Genomic DNA, 18,387 nt, shown 5'->3' on the forward strand with positions numbered 1-18,387 from the left:
AAGAGTCTGGATGTGGGAAACAAAGCAATGGGCGGAGTCAAGTGTGACACCAAAGCCGTGTGTTTGGGAGACTAAGGAAATAGTGGTATTATTAACAGTGAGGGAGATTTGAGGCGAGGTGGTGATTCTGAAAGGAGGGAAGATAATAAGCTCTGCTTTGGATATGTTGAGCTTTTAGGTAGTGTTGGGACATCCATGTGGAGATAGCTGAAAAGACAGTTAAGCTTCATATTGCACTGGTGTGATGAATGGTAAGTATGTGGTAAATTCCACATTCTCTGGGAGTCCTTACCAATCAGAACCCAAATATGTTCACTACATGCTTTAATGCCATGACTATAGTCTTTCTGTATTATCTCTTGCTAACTTTTATTGATGTCATTGCACCCTGTCAACCTTAAGGCTTGTATACTTCTGTCTTACATATTAATTCCTACTGTGTACATATTACTCTTAATTAGTTACTTTGCTCTAATACCTATATGGGGCCTATTTATAAACCTCCAAAGAGGTTTAAATTGTTGCATTTGCAAGTTTCAAGGCTATTTATAAATAGAGGAATGCAGCAGATATCGGAGATATCTATTGCGGTCAAAACCTCTTCAAGTACAAATCCAGTTGCCCTATTTATCAAGCTCCAAAATTTGGAGCTTAAACCTGGTAGCCGCCGTTATAACCTATGGGGAGAGCATCGCGGAAAAGTAATCTTTGGATCCCTCCCATACTGGCGTCGTGCTTGCCCCATCGCAAATTCAGCCATGCTTTTAAGAACATGTTAGTTACTATAGATTTTTCGCAAGGACAGAATCCTGTTGGAGCCGCTGTTCCAGATAATCAGTTTTAATAAATTGCTATGTTAATTCATTTCTTATCATTGTGATTTGAAATGAAAACTAACATGAACACTTGGTGATTGTTCATAGATATGGTAGACCGCTATGTGTTTAACTCATTGTTTTCACTCTCTCTTGTTTTTAAAAATCTACAAAAGTATATTATAAGAAAAAAATGTCCTCGGCAGCTCAGTTAATTATTCAGTATACATATAAGAATTTTGCATACACTTTAGAATTTTTCACTGCTTTCTTATTGAATTAAAGCTTCAACAAGTAGAGCTCAGAATAAAAGCTATATATAACAGACCCGCATTCAGCCTCATCTGTACTCTTATGGGGACTAGCTGCGTGGTAACATAAATGCACTACATGAATGCAAAAATAACATTAGTCAGCACTTACACTTACAAGTACAAATCTGGATACATTTAGCATAATAGAAAAATTAGGCATTGGTTTATTTCTTTAAAGATAACATTTAATCTTGCATGATATAAAATACTTTAATGTAGAGATTGTTTACAACGCATTTCACCACCAGTTTGTGGCTTTCTTAGTGGGTTCTTTTGCAAGAATTCAATTAAATGGAACAATTTCTACACTTAAGTGACCACTGCAGAAACAGTTTGACTGTCTATATATAAAACAATGTGTGAGAAAGGAATATAAAGAAATATTTCTCTTTCAATAAATAAATTATTTATCATATGTGTGGACATCAAAAAAAATACAAGCTTTTTCTTAATTTTTCAATAAAAGGTATAACGTACTATGTAGACTGCTTAATATGGCCAAAATTACATTAAACACTACACTCATTCTAGAAATGTAATCTAATGGAAAAAAGTGTTGTAATCCTGCTAAAATAGGATTCCCAAAAATGTGCACTGAGCATCACCACAAAGAGAGAACATGTATATGCGCGCATCTGACATTTTCGCCTCCTTATGACTGGAGAGGCAGATAGGCACCGATGTCATTAGTTGCTTTCTGTGTTCATCATGTATATATTACAGGATTTTGTGTGCGTGTGTTTTTTAAACTACTTTTTTTCTCAGAGTTGATTTGGGGTGTGAAGACTAAGGGGGGATTGTGCCATTTTGAGTGGGGTGACGGGTACAAATTAACGCGTTTCACAATTAATTGCGTCATGGAGAAACTCATCCTGTCCACTTTACTAAGAAGTGTGAAAGATGCGGGAGACTGGTTTATTCTCCTGGGACACCTACCCAGAATTTGGGAGTCTCAAGGAAATTCTGGGAGAGTGGGGAAGTATGATGATAACAAACATTTCTAGTGCTTATAAACTGGTTGTGTATATGCGTATGTGGGTGAATGTATGTCTGACATAAGCCTGGTGCTATAAGTACAGAAGTGGATGCTTCTTGAGATGCCTGGGACTCAGCATAGGGTACATATATATATATATATGCTATTTTTATGGGTGTTTTGTTTTTGGAGCAAATTACGCCCCACATGTGTTCAACTCTGTTTCCTCCATATGATGTACCTCTCCATGATATGACAAAAAATATGGTTTAATATTGAAAAAAAAGTAGAATGACAAAAAAAGAAAAGAGGATAAAACATCTTATTCTTTTTGCAGTCTTCACTGAACACTTCCTGTTTCAAAAGGAAATGGCTCCATTTCTGTTGAAAACAAGCACAAACTTTGAACCCATGAAGCACAAAGCTCTCCAATAAAAAAATGTACATAAAACTCATAAAAGAACAGGTAACTACTTTTAACATTTTTACAACTTTTCTTTAAACATTCATTTATCTGCTTCTCTGAATGAAAGACCTAATCTAAGAGCTATGTCCTTCAAATTAATACAAACTGAAACACAAATACAGAACCCACACACGCATTTTCTGCAAAATAGCTTGTTTTTGTGTTACTGCTAATACAAAACCCTGGAAATGATATCTGTAAACACACTGTACAAATATCCTTTGCCACTATTGCACAGGTTATATGTAATTTTTAATATGTTTTATCCTATAAGGTTATCAAATTTGTTATGATAATCTAATTAGCTCTTAAGTATACTGGTTTTATCCAATATCATAGGCATATTTATAAAAAATTGAGGGTTATTTATTAACATTGCTCAAAGGTGTAATTCTGCACTAAAACCATAGTAACCAATTAGCAGGTAGCTTTTATTTGTTTAGTGCAAGATAGACAATTAATCCAAATTTATAATTGGATACTATATTGTTTTAGTGTAATTTATACCCTTAAGAAATATTAACAAATTACGATCTCTGTGCAAGATAGTAATGAAAGCACATAAAGGCCAATACACAAGAGTTTGTCTTTATTTTACAATTACTTGTTATCAAATGGCTGTCGAACAGGACAGTGTTTCCAACTTGTACAAGCCCTGGTTTGCACTAATATGTGTTAACGTTGCTAGATCTTACAGCTTGCTGTAGGTACTGCTATATATGATAGTTGGCATTTAATACTTAAATTGATTTGTCCTTTGTGAGTCAGCTACACCACCACATGACTATTTCTTTGAAAATGAAGAGAATAAATGAGAACAACTAAGGTCAGAGAAGGGGGTGACTCCAGATGACTCATGATGCATTAAAATTCCCTCATCAGCTCAGTAAGTTGCACCTAATTTATTTTCATGCAGCCACTCAAACTGTCCTATGTCTGGAAGTAATAGACATCAAGCCCAGTAATAGGATGACATCAGCATTGTAAAACAATCTGATTCCATCATTAGATTTAGTGAAATATGCCAGGTGCCAGGGCCACTTGCAACAATTCTCTATTTCCTGAATATGTCACAACGTTTTCTCTGACCATATTGTACAGAAAGAAAATTTCTATGCTAATGGTTGGTTTAATACTGTAATTTTTGTTTTCCTTTAATGCGCAAGCCGCAAAAACATCCTTTTAGGCCAAACCAGTAAAAGAACTAACATCATATGAGGAATTAGAAGTTGAAGATACTATTGTAATACTCACAGCTTTACATTCAATCTTTCTTGTATTCCTGTGCACATTTGTTGACACTTGAACAAGTTTTGAAGTTTATGGTATATACAACATTTACTGTATATGGAAGTGCTTGCTTTTATTGGGCCACCCTAGATTGATCATATGTTATATGTGATTGTTAACTACAGGTTACCATCCAACATTCCAAACTGAAAAATGGGGACACAAGGCCACCCCCACTAAGCTAACTAGACCATGATCCATGCAACCATAACCTGAATCAAACATATACTAATGGAGCAACACTAACCTTGACAAAGAGCAATATCAATTTCCTGTCACTCAATGCGCCTTTTACCTCGCTCACCTTTAACCCTGCTGCACTCACAATAATATGATGAAGTGGGTGAAGTTTTAACAGTGCAATCCAGAGCACTATCCTCACTGAATTATGTTGTTTTTCAAAGAACTGTTGCTCTATGTGTACATTTCTTGCATGGGGCTGTATATGATGCAGTTGTGCTGTGTATGGGTATGTCTGTAAACTGCAATTGTGATGAGTATGAGTCTGTTATAACGGGCATTGAAGTGTATATCTAGTGTAAGTGTATTTATCCACATCAAAATTACCGCAGTAACGGTAAAAGTGCGCGGCCCGCGTTGTTCTAAAGAACAACACAGGGCATTGAATCTGCCCCCATGTGATTATGCTGAGCATGAGGCTGTTTTGCTTGGGAACTGCATATGCTGGGCATTAGTACTATATGTAATGAACATTTGACGTTATATGGTAGAAATGGGAATGAAGTTGTCCCACAGCCAGTACAGCCCAAGTAATTAGTACTAAGGCATGCTTTGTCTCCTATATCTCCAAAACCAAATTACACTTGGGCCCAAAAACACTGCTATGCTTGATACTGGACTCCCCACACAGGGGCTAATGAAGAGTTGGATCTACAACAATTTGTTTAGCATAAGATATGCTTTTCCATACTGCACATGTGCACAAAAATTGCATATGTCTACATCCATATGGAGATTCAGACGCATCTTACATTTGTGACTTGGGCATGGGTGGTGATTGTTTTCGTGGCTCAAATTCCCTAGCTAATTCAGCCCTGTGCTGAAGAAGCTGGAGCCGTGTGACATTATACTTTTTAGATATTAATGTCGCACTAGTGTCTGTCCAAGCAGACTGCTACTCACAGATGTGTTATTAGCTATGTTGAATAGTCATTCATTTGTTTCCATAGATATAATTTGTCATTTCAAATGAAAAAATGCTTGGATCAACCAGTTAGAGAAAATGTCACAACGGCAAACAGAAGAAAAAAGAAAACTGGCTTCCAATGTGGTGCACTGCAGTCCCACACTCAATCAATTGTAGAGTATTTTATAACTCAAGATTCTAAATAAAATGTAACTTTTATTGACACTTATAATAAAAATTGTGTTGTTTAAAAACAGCAAAATATAAAATAAAGTGAAGTGTGATTAAAAATACTGTGTGTATTCTAAGACCTCTTATTATATGAATAGAGCTTCTCTTTATTGTTATACCTAGATGCTCATATGTACCAGAAAATATCTGTTTGTGTGTCTATTGTAGTTTTTATAGTATAAATAGAATATATTTGTATAATTTTCCCTTACAATAAAACCCATTTTTAGGATATATTATCCCTAGTCTGATCTTTAGCAATAGGTATTAGCTATTTATAATCGCTCCAATAATTGTTAGGGACAGCAGCCGATTCTCTGCTTATGACTCCCTATAGTAATGAGTTGGAGGGGATGATTTACTATCTACCTGCCGACGCGCACCTGGATAAAGCAATCACAGTGAAAAGCACGTCGGCGTTCGGATGTGTGTATTCGATCTCAGAATAATATCTCACCAGGTTAACTTTACTATACTTGGTCAATGTTTGGATGCCCCTTCCCTCTCCCATCCCACTCACTAGGCTCAGTTTGGCATAAGAGCCAGAATCACGCAAGATTGCATAAGCAGCACACTTTGTAGCCATGCACATACATCAGCCCCTATATGTACCATTGCTAAGTTAATCATAATAAACTAGACATAGTTTAGATCTATGTTGTACGTTGTCAGCCCACCCTGGACTGTTGTTTGAACAAATCATGTGTATAGTTATATATATATATACACACATACATATACACACACACAACAATTTGGAGTCTTGACACTCCTGTTATTTATTTGTCTGACTTTCCAATACTGTTTCCTTATTTGTGTACTGAACTTGGTCTATTTCCAACTATGCTTTTGCCTCTCTCCTGTCATACTTGTTGCTGACCCGTGTACTGAATCTGCTCTCCTTACTAACTACTGTTCTGCTTTCCTAAACTCTACCATCTATCCCAGCCACAGGACTCCTGATCCCAGATCAAGACAGAATAAACTAGCCAGCAACTTCAACGTTCGCTAGAACAAATCCACTAGCTATGATAAGACAGAAAATGGCTCAATTGCAACATTTTGTGGTACTGAGTATTGTGAGCTACATAATTTATTTAACCTATCAAAAAGATATTTAAGAATGACAAATGTAGGTGGAAGAATTATGTATCAATAATGGAAATGACGAAATATCAAGTTCATTTTACCACTTATGGATCAAGTTTTGACCACCTGATGCTATTAAACTCCAATAAAATAGTTCAGTTCCAGAAAATACAGCTGAATTCTGTTGGTGGATTTCTGCTGCCACATTGAATCTAGAGGCTTCGGAAGGTCCATTTCATCTGGGCCTTTCTGAACAAGCTAGAGATGAACTTACTACAATAGAAACTACAAAATATATTTAAACAGTTCTCCAACCATGTAAACAAAGGCTTACTGACCAAAAAGAATAAAGATGAGATCTCTGGTAACAAGTGATGGCATGTGCATATGTTACTATCATTCTGCATAGAATATTTCAAAACAAATTTTCCAGAGCAAATGCAAATTGAAGCTATTCGCCAGCTTATGATGATATGCTGTGCTGATATTCTTTGCCTTTTTTGTGGAGATTTGGGGCATTATACTGTTAACTGTGCAAATAAAGTCTGCAGAATTATAGCCTCGTCTCATAATAAGGAACAGATTAATTCTTTCCATCACTCACCTGGTTTAGTGTAAAAAGATATTACCTACTGAATCTCATTTTTAGCATTCCAATACATTTTAGATTAGGCTTCACCAGGTTCTTTTATATCATTTAATGGATATATAGTGTTTGCACCTGATATTAACATTAAATGCAGAACTAAGTCAACACCTGTTGATATGGAAACAGTTGATAGGTCATATTTGTCCTCAGGACACGTTCCTCATGAATGCTGTACAACAAGAATTAGTTATTAAACAGATCACAATGAATTTTTAACCTGACTTCCTCTCCCAAAGAGTTCAACATATTATCCTCCAGAGTGGCACACAATGTATTTTCAGTGAAATTCTCCACTATCTGAGAATATACAGGTTTCTGGACTGTCTGCCAAAAAATATTGTTAAATTGTCTCCACAGTACAGAGAATTCTAGGATGTTTGTAGTGACAAGAAAACAGATACATTGCTTTCTCATCCCATACAACTGTTCATCAGCCAATACAACTGCTAACTAGAACAACAATTTCCTTTGGTCAAATCTATTTTCCTTCTGGAGAATAGCGGATGAGAAATTATTCTCATTTATTCTCATTCAGCATTTCATACATCCCACATCTACAGGTGAACCCTTTTTTTTTTTTTTTAAATAGAGACGCCACTTTAGAGACTTTAGGGTCCAATATCTTATTGCTTATCTGGATGCTAATTACTATCTAATCAGATAGTCCTAGGGAACTATGCCAACAGATCTGCGCAGTCCTTGAACTACTTTGAAATCATCAATTACACATTAAATTGTGGAAACCTGATTTTGAGCAGACAGAAATTTGGTTCCTTGGATACATAATCTGCCAAGAAGAACTAAGCTGCACACTTATTTTGTTACCTTACTTTATTTGTCTAATGTCTTCTTCAGAAAAAAAATAAGCCCTTAAGCGTGCCTTTATAGAGTGGAGACATTTCTTAGAAGAAGCTATTTATCCTCTCTGCTGCCAAAGTGTTATCCCCATTTCAATCCAGGTGGACTATTTTTTCTCAATTTACATCCGTAATCATAAATCCACCTGGATTAACTGGATTAAGAAATTGTATAGTCTTGCATCTTCCAGGACATTTTCTGAGCTCCCCCTGGAGGATAATTCTAAATGTATCATTCTACCTGAAAGGAACTCTATAGGGGCTCCTTGATAAAAGGAATGTCTAATTTTTTAATTAAATATGGAAACAAGATTGATTCATTTTCCAATCACTCCCCAAGATATTCATCTAGTTTTCGTATATGGCTTCTGTCCACAATTGTCATTGACTTTAGTGTCCAACATGAAGTTGGAATGACTTCAGACTTGCTGGGTATTTAGAGATTCAGAAGATGCAATAACTCCCATCTCTTTCTGTGGTCAAATTTTAAACAAGATGTTCAGAAATATATTCCCTTATATTTTACATGTGCCTAAAATAAGATGACATGATCCTCTTCTCTGGGTTTGCTTGCACTCTGTTCCTCCTCATACCAACTCATCCCTGGTGGTTTACTATATATCATCATCATTATCATCATCATTTATTTATATAGCGCCACTAATTCCGCAGCGCCGTACAGAGAACTCGCTCACATCAGTCCCTGCCCCATTGGACAGACACAGACAGACACAGACTAGGGTCAATTTGTTAGCAGCCAATTAACCTACCAGTATGATTTTGGAGTGTGGGAGGAAACCCACGCAAAAACGGGCAGAACATACAAACTCCTCACAGATAAGGCCATGGTCGGGAATTGAACTCATGACCCCAGTGCTGTGAGGCAGAAGTCTATGGACTATGGACTTTGGTTGCTTTGTCTCTCTCCAAATCACTGACTACATCCTAGCTGACCATCTCACAAAATTGTCTTAGATTATTCGAACAAAAGGGGTACCCACTATGGAACTAATTGCTGAAAGGACAATTCCAGAAAAAAACTGAGATTACGTGGTATCCCTGCCAATGTGGTTTCAAATTAGAGGGAACAGTTATCTCTACCTTTTAATAAAGTTTCTGTTGTGCATTAATTTAAATTTTTTTTTGCTTTTCATCCTCAAACAAATGGAAATAACTACTAATAAGACTCTTGCATATAATAATGTAGTTCTCTCAAATCTTTTTTATTTTAATTTCAATTATCTAATTTCAGATACAAACATCCACACATAGAAAACAAGGTCATTAGAGTACATGCGTAGAGAATCTGAAAATTTACGAAAATATATGAAAACAGTTGAAAGAATGCATGCATCTAAGAATAATAATGATTTACACAAAAAACGAAAAAATCATAATATAAACATCAAGTCTTGTGTTGTTATCATGTCTGGGGAATGGGGAGGGGGATGTCTGATCATCACCATGGTATCCAGAAATGATGTATAGATGTTTTGTATAGTACAAGAGACATCAACCACAGGTGGGGCTTTTGTAATAGTGATGTAAGGTGGAGGCTTTCTAGGTGTTATCTTTTTTGAAAGAGCCATGGAACCCAAACCTGGTGGACTTTCTCTATACGATTTAAGAACCAGATATATGACTTCCGAAAAGAAACAAGGGGTGATTCCATGTCTTAGCAATGAGGCATTTGGTGGCAACTAGGATGTGGGATGCTAATTATGTAGAGTGTTTATCTGCATGCTGTAGGGGTAACAGAGGAAGAAGGACCAGGGTTCTGTTGGACAGGACAGAGAAGGGGCAAGGAGAGGAGGTCCTGGACCACCTTGTCTCAGAAAGAGGAAATCTTAGGTCAAGGCCACCAGATATGCAGGAACATTCCAGTTTGTCCAAACTACCTCCAGGAGCCATATGTGAAGGAGTTGTACATTATAGCAAGCTTGTCACAGCTAAAATTCAATCCGATAGTTTTTTTGTTTTACATTTAGGTGGAAATTGAGCTGGTGGCATTTTTTTTCTCTGAATATCTCCCAATAGTTCTCCTTCGGGGGAGGGGAAAGTGAAAAGAGTGAAGTCCCTCTCTCATTCTCTCTAACATGTTTACCCTATATCCCAGGTCAAAATCTACTAAGGTTCCATATAGGGATGAAATCATACATTTTCATTAGGGGAAGGAAATGCATCCAAAGAGGTCAGCCCACTGAGGACCGCGTCCAACAGTATTATTCCTATGAAATGTCTCACCTGTAAATGCTCAAAAACATTTTGATTAAGTTTTGAAAATTTAGTTTGTAGAGCTTTGAAGGAAAGGAAGGAGACCCTGCCCAAGGAGCCAGTAACAAATCGTATTCCAAATCTGAGCTAGGTTTGAGAGTAGGTGCGTGATAGGGCTGGGGGTTGTGTCTGGGTTGTCACATGATGGCAGCATAGCAAGAAATAAAGTTTGTGCTAATAGGTGGGATTTGCAGGTTTCCCAGATCGGGGTGGACAAATGCAAAATGGGGAGAGATTTTACAGGTCAAAGTCTTTTTTATGCCAACACTGTTTTTATTTTTCATGTTCAAAATAAATCTCCTTTTCCAGTAGTAAAATAAAGAATAACTGCTTTAGACAAGATTTGGAAGAAATTAATTGATAGTTTGTATTAAGCCCAGGTACATTTTAAGCAAGCTGCTGATAAGTATTGTAGAGTTGACCCCACTAAGGCCATTTCAAATTTATGTTCACATTAACCAGGTTACCTTTCACTTAAATCCTCATGATACTATGAAATCAGTGATAATAATTCTTGGATAATGCATTTTGAAGGATTTAAAAAAACAGTTTGAGGCTAGTTTTGGGTTTTGAATTTTCCTCCCATTCCAAAACAATCAGGAGAGAGATTTTCGCTGCATGCCAGGGGTTTTATTCATCCCATTCTCAATGCCAAGGGAACATAGTACCTCCTTACATTTCTTACCCCTTCACATCAAAGTAAAATTAATTTTTCATCAATTTTACTGTCTGTTTATTTGCCAAACCAGACAGGCATTCCTTCTCCTATACTTAATCACTATTGTTATTTTTGCCTTACAATAAGTAAAAAATCACTTTGACCCTCAGTCACTTACTTCCCAAACTTATCCCATTTCATCCCTTGAACAAGGGAATAGGGTGTTTCATCACCCTATTCCCTTGTTCATCACGCCAATCTCCCTTCCTTTCCTTCACTTTCTTCTTCTTAAATATATATCTCTTGGTTGCCCCCTCTTCAGGCTTTATAATTATGCCAAAAAGTACTTTGTAATTCATTCATTTCCTACTGAGGCATCTCCCACAATTTAGCGCTCTAGTGGTTAATGACTAACCTGGACTCTGAGTGGATTCATCCAGTGCTGAAGATTTCTTTCTGTCACATTTAAGGGCATTATGACCACTTCCTTTCTTTCATCATCCAGACAAGTGACGTTGCATTCAGCTCCTTTTTAAATATAAATACAAAAGAATGTTATGCAAAACATGTAACTGTCAATCTTTGCTAATATATATTACATTTTGTATTTTTCATGCTTCTTGGGTTTAAGAGGATAATTTTGATACTTTATATAGTGTTTTCATAAAATTGCGATAAGATGTTTTCATAACCATTTTTGGCCTCTGACCCAGATTAAATCTGCTACAAGACTCATGGCTCAGTTCTCTGTGAGTGATGTTTTGATTGGCTACGAGTTGTGTATATTATGTCTATTAAAAATGCATAATAAATAATATGTAAATAGCAATAATAATTAGTTTTTCATTGGGTAGTGAACAGTGGTTTTGCAAAAGGAGATCATTAAGATACAACAGAAATGTCCTAGAGACACATTTTTGGGACACAACCGAAATGCTAAGAACCCCTGATATATGATAATTGCAATAACTGTGTTATTATGAAAAATAAACAATTCAGTGTTAACAATAGATGCTGCATAAATGGAAGGAGGGCTCCATGATGTGACTCATCACATTATTACTACATACTGAGATCATCTAGGTTCCAACTACTACCCTCTAGAGAGCCATGGTATTGGATTTCCGAGGCATGGATTTAGAGCTAAAAAATAATAATGGTTAGGATGATAAATATCTGTGCTTTCTTTCATTTACACAGGACTTGATATTAAATATTTTCTAGCAAAAGTGGAAATATTTGCAGCAAAAGTTGAATTATATCTGTCAAAAATAATACTTAGAACAACCATTAACATTTTTCTTTCATGGTCACATTTGCTATAGACAAAGCAGAACATTTATTAGATCTGCATCAAGTGAGCATAAAAGGAAATCAAAAGTGTAAAGTGTAAGGACTAAACTGAAGTGAGTTATTGCAGAAAGGTAATAATTCTGGAGTTTCCCACAGTACACATGTTCCATGTCACATGCAACAGTACCAAATACACGCTGCTGCCAAAAATCGACATCATCCCCAAAGGGTGGGTGCTGCAATAAATATTACTAGCACAACAGACTATTACCACACAGCAACTCCAACTATTGCTGCTAATCAACACCACAACATTCTGCAGCCAAACATCACAGAAAGCAAAACCACCACAGGCTTCTACCACACACACCACCACCAAATTCTGCTGCCACAGAAACCATCACCTACACAGGCTGCTACACAGCAATTCCATCACATATCGGTGCTACACACCAACTTTTGCTGCCATGCTATCAAACACCCCTACAGCTTGGCATGCTACAGACACAATCTAACACCATCTTTTGGTACTGCTGCCAGTGGCTGAACTGCTGGTATTCCAGAGGGTTTGGTCCCTGCAGTGTCCGGATGTGTGGAGGGCACAGTAATGCAGGGTCACCCTCTTGAAGTCCCTGCTCCTATCTTATGAGCAGGCTCAGGGTTGTAGCATGTGCAGTTGAGTCCTTAATTGGACTTCATCATGCATGTTCCAGCCCCTGAGAGGCCTAGAAGAGTTAAGCAGGGTTCCCCGTGGAGTACCTTATATAAAGAGCAATTAATAGAGCTACTAATAACATACATAAAGATTTATGTAAAAACTACCTTGAAACAAACCTACATTGCACTTATATTTGATTTTTTTCTGTTATCAGCCATTTTCGTTTTCAAAGGTGGCTAAAGGAGTCTGGCTGCTGTGTCCCCTGTAGAGCCCTGCCATGGTTTGTCCTGTCTCTTACTACTACAATACCTAACTGAATGTTTAAATAGTTAACAACATGTACTGGTTTACATACATTTTAAAATAAGGTTTGTATATGTCTTGTATGTTTTGTAAATGTGCAAAACGAACAGGTCAAGATGTAAGAAAGTCTGCTATAAAATAAATGACTATTAATGCAACAGTGTACAGTTTGTACGCAACAAGTCAATTACAGAAAGTGTGAGACAAAAATCCTTAGAAATATGGCGTACAATGAACATGTAAGCAGCATAAACATTTCACATGCTGCTACAGCATTTCATCACTGTTTCATTTCTAATCTAAAATAAAACTTATTTTATCTTTAAATAAATTGGTAAATGAAAGCAACAACTTTGTATCTTTTCAAAACACAGTCTTGATGTGGGACGTGCAGCCTACCGTGACATCGGAAAATACTGCTAAGATAATGCAATGTAAGTAGTACCTGCATCTTCCCTGTCACACCATCGCCAAGCTGTTTGTATCATGGGTGGGTGGACTAAATACTGTTTAAATCCTTCCTCATAGTGTTGTAGTCTAAAGCAACCAACTTGTGTCCGAACACAACTGCGTACGACTTGAATGGTGGAATGGGGGTGGGAAGGGGTGTTTGGCAGTAGGAATTGGAGAGTAACGACTTGCAGACAGCATGACTACACAGATGGCTACACAGATGCAGATGATTCAAGTTCAGGGCATTTCTGAAGTACATGCTACAGTTCAGGTGTAAGTGACAACTGATTTTGATGACTACAAGCAGGGCCGTAACTAGGGCTGTGCGACAGGAGCAACCGCCTAGGGCGCAACGCTAAAGGGAGGCGCAATTTAGGATATTTTAGGTTCATTTAGTTAAAATTGAGGGCTAGGGGGGCGGCATTTTGTCTTTCTCGCCCCAGGCACTAGAATTCTAAGTTACGGCTCTGACTACAAGTAAGTGTGCCAGAACATGTGTATGTAAGAGAAGCTATAAAAATGCATTTTATGTACAGTAAGCATTAAAATATCCCGATTTATGTATTTCATGTGGAAAAATAAAAAAACATTTTCCTTAAAAAAAAAAAGAAACCTTTTTATAAATGATTATAGTATTAAGAATGGTAAAAATATTTTATAAAATATTTTCTTTGCATAGGTTCTGATGGGACTGTATGTTGCATGCTTGTATCATACACTGTGCTCTACATATGGCAAGTAAAGTATAGCGAACCCAGATTCTAATGGAAACATATGAGATCCGCTTGCATTTGAATACAGGCGTATGTGAGTTCACATTGCATTCGAAGGTGAATGAGGCCCTAATTCTCAGAGGTACCAGGCTGTATTGGCGTACTTTTTTTGGGGGGGATTCTAAATTTAATGGATGCTATTTGTTTGAAGGTGGACTTGTCCTTTAAATAAAAACACCCTCATTTACCAAGCTTACCATTTTCATGCCACTCTGCCCCTACATTTTTGACTGGGCAAATGGGTCGTTGAGTGGTGCAGGCCATTTAGCAACAATATAAAAAAAGAAAATGTTGCTGCTGAATTACTAAATGTTGTTTTGATTTTCCAATTTGTAAATGCTAGCAGGAGTGGCATATAGGTTTTATCCTGTTCAATTGATGTACAACATTGGTAAAAGGACAAATTAATCTTAAATAAGTTGCCTTATATGATAGAGGAATGGATAGAGCTACTGATAACATACTTAAAGATATATGTAAAATTTCTATTGACACAACCTAACGATGTTTAAATTCCAATCACAATCACAATTTAATATAATTCATTTTTTTGACATATATATTTAAGAACTTTATTACGCTTTGAAATTTGGGTTTAGGTTTAGTGGACCTCTGTGTAGCCACTGTTGTAAATCTTATTGTTTGGAAAAGCAGACCTTTCTTTTGTTAAGAAACTGTAGCACAACAGGTGAAAATTTGCATTGGGAAATACCTATTTCATATCCTTGTGCGCAGTCAACTACCAGGGAGTCAATGACAGAAAGATGGGGAGGTTCACAGGGACCCTTCATGGACTCACATAGATGAAAACTGTCATTCCAAGTTCCATCCTCTTGACACCGGATAATGTTATGCCCCAAGTCCTGTAATGAGAGGAATACAGATCTCTAAGTAATACGGGTGCTAACAACATAGCATCAATTTAACTTTGATAAAAGAAAAAAATATATAAAAATACTAATAATCATGGCAACCTTAAAATATATGAAAATCATACTAAACAGAATATGTTGATAATATACAATATAAAGGCTGTTCTCTTAACCAATGATTTGGGAAATATGGTAACCCATGCATTTTATGATGAGTCAACATCATCTTATTTTTATAAAATGAATGTGTACAGCCAACTAATAAACTAGACTGCAATCGTATTTTCAAGAACTAATCAAGGTTCCTTAGAAAAATAAAATATTTATAATATAAATACTAAAAACACAAAATGCTACCAAACCCATCCATGGCAATTGTATTATTCCCCTGGATCAATAATAGCATCTGTGCTGCAAGATATAAAGCCTGCAAGCTGTCAGTTCCTGGAGGACCCAAGTTCTTCCATTATCTAATGCCTGCTTGTCCACTTCTTATATTATGACAATGCCCCTGTAAATATACAGTCATGGCCAAAAGTTTTGAGAATGACAAAAGTATTGGTTTTCACATGGTTTGCTGCTTCAGTGTTTTGAATCATTTTTGTCAGATGTTGCTATGGTATACTGAAGTAAAATCACACGCATTTCATAAGTGTCAAATGCTTTTATTGACAATTACATAAATTTTATGCAAAGAGTTAATATTTGCAGTGCTGACCCTTCTTTTTGAAAATCTCTGCGATTTGCCCTGGCATGCTGTCAATCAACTTCTGGGCCACATACTGATCGATGGCTGCCCATTCTTGCCTAATCAATGCTTGTAGTTTGTCAGAAATTGTGAGTTTTTGTTTGTCTACCCGCCTCTTGAGAATTGACCACAAGTTCTCAATGGGATTAAGGTCTGGGGAGTTTTCTGGCCATAGATCCAAAATTTCAATGTTTTGATCCCCGAGCCACTTAGTTATCACTTTTGCCTTATGGCAAGGTGCCCCATCATGCTGGAAAAGGCATTGTTCATCACCAAACTGTTCTTAGATGGTTGGGAGAAGTTGCTCTTGGAGGATGTTTTTGTAACATTCTTTATTCATGACTGTGTTCTTAGGCAAAATTATGAGTGAGCTCACTCCTTTGAGAAGCAACCCCACACATGAATGGTTTCAGGGTGCTTTACTGTTGGCATGACACAGCTGAATCAACTTTAGGAGACGGTCCTGGCACTTGTTGGACTTTCTTGGGCGCCCTAAAGCCTTCTTCACAACTATTAAACCTCTCTCCTTGAAGTTCTTGATGATCTGATAAATGGTTTATTTGGGTGCAATCTTACTAACAGCAATATCCTTGCCTGTGAAGCCCTTTTTGTATAAAGCAATGATGACTGCACTTGTTTTCTTACAGATAACCATGGTTAACAGAGGAAGAACAATGATTTCAAGCATCACCCTCCTTTTGAAGCTTCCAGTCTGTTATTCTAACTCAATCAGCATGACAGAGTGGTCTCCAGCCTTTTCCTCATCAACACACTCACCGGTGTTAATGAGAGAACCACTGACCAGCTGGTCCTTTTGTGGCAGGGCTGAAATGCAGTGGAAATGTTGTTTTTGGGATAAAGTTCATTGTCATGGCAAAGAGGGATTTTGAAATTAATTGCAATTTATCTGATCACCCTTCATGACATTATGGAGTATATGCAAATTGCCATCATAAAACCTGAGGCAGCATACTTTGTGAAAAATAATATTTGTGTCATTCTCAAAACTTTTGGCCATGACTGTACAAAGTCGTGTCAATCATATGAGTGAATAAGTCAATGACTTCCACATGATCAGCACACCTCTCTTATGAAATACTTATTTGATGTTGCTGTAAACACTCTAACGCTTTGATTATCTACAGGTTACTTTAGTCCCTTCCGTTTCATCTACTGCATGTATGGGTGTAACATAATTTGAAGAATGAGTACAATAGGTACAATAGTTTAACATAACATACACCAAAACAATGCTGTTACATGGTAAGTTGCCAAAATGCTATTCTGGTTTTGTCTAGGAGACTTAAGTAAGACATTTATTGCCTAAGTTACTTAATGAATCAGGCCCATTGATAGTAAATGAAGGTGATGGTTATTATTAAAAGGAGCAGCATCACCAGCTCCAAAATAATTTGCCCAAAGGCAAAAGTAAAAGACGCCTACCGTATCAACTTTGAACAAAAGCCAAATGGTGCTTTGTAAAAGAAATATATCACAGTCTAAATTCTATATTATAAAAGGGACAATGGATAACAATGATGCCTCAGAGCTTGTATGTTTTCCCTTTATGTTTTGCCTGGGTTTTCTTCAGGTGCTCTTCCCACAATCCAGAAACATACAGGTAGGTTAATGTTAGTGTGTGTATTTGTGTGGTAGAGAATTTAGACTATAAGCTGCACTGGTGACTGATGATTAAATAAGGTACAGCACAACTGTACCTGTTTAGGCAGGACATCCAGATTTGCGGGCTGCAAAATGGGTGAGGCTTAACATGAAAGTCAACAAGGTTTTACCCAAATATGGTCATTTGTGGGTGGAGTTATTTTGTTCCACTTTCGGGATTCTAAATGTTGGGAGGTATGACTAAGGAGAGTGGAGAATAGGAGGACATTGATAAAGAGAGAGAGAGAGAGATAGTGCTGAAGAGGTCAGACTGAGAACATTGTGAAAGTAACAGTGATAATAACCTCTTTATTTAAACAAAGTGTACACAAAAAGTAAATGTAACAGTGCTCCCCAAGGACAAATGTGTTCCCCTCACCAACTGTAACCAAGTGGCAGTAAATTTACCAGTGTCAGTAAATAACCCCAGCAAAGTCCCCAGTAGGTTATCTCCCAGTTCAGAGTCCTAAGAGGCACAAACTCCCAGCAACAAAGTCCACAGTTGGCAATCCAGGTGGGCCAGGGATATTGATCCATGAGGTGGGTCTGTATGTCATGCTGATAACGGCCGCTCGGTCAGCTCTCCACCAGCTTGGTTAAACTCTGGGTATCAGTCTCCTTACCGATGTAGGCACACCAATTCCCCAGAATCTGCGAGTGTCTCCCGATGAAGTAATGACAAGTCAGTCCTAGAGGTTCAGTGCCCGATCTAGCTGAGCAGGTTCCTGGTTTAAACAATCTCCTCTGGCCATGATAGAGAATCAGTCATCAGTCCAAGTCCTCACTCTCCAAAATTTCCAAACAACAACCAACTCTCCCTTCTGACTTTTTTTGTCCATCCCCAAAATCCCCCAATACT

General features: G+C 37.2%; 1 protein-coding gene across 1 annotated transcript in view; it reads right to left on the reverse strand.

Annotated features, from left to right (window-relative positions):
* PAPPA (pappalysin 1) overlaps positions 1 to 18,387 on the reverse strand; it is a 373,767-nt gene that overhangs the window by 10,675 nt on the left and 344,705 nt on the right. The window contains exons 18-19 of the mRNA XM_075184705.1: positions 14,959 to 15,109; positions 11,182 to 11,294 (exon numbers count right to left, since the gene is read on the reverse strand). Coding sequence (XP_075040806.1) covers positions 11,182 to 11,294; positions 14,959 to 15,109 — 264 coding nt within the window. The remainder of the gene's footprint in view (positions 1 to 11,181; positions 11,295 to 14,958; positions 15,110 to 18,387) is intronic.

Source organism: Mixophyes fleayi, chromosome 9 (genome assembly GCF_038048845.1).
Source record: "Mixophyes fleayi isolate aMixFle1 chromosome 9, aMixFle1.hap1, whole genome shotgun sequence".
Classification (NCBI taxonomy): Eukaryota; Metazoa; Chordata; class Amphibia; order Anura; family Limnodynastidae; genus Mixophyes; species Mixophyes fleayi.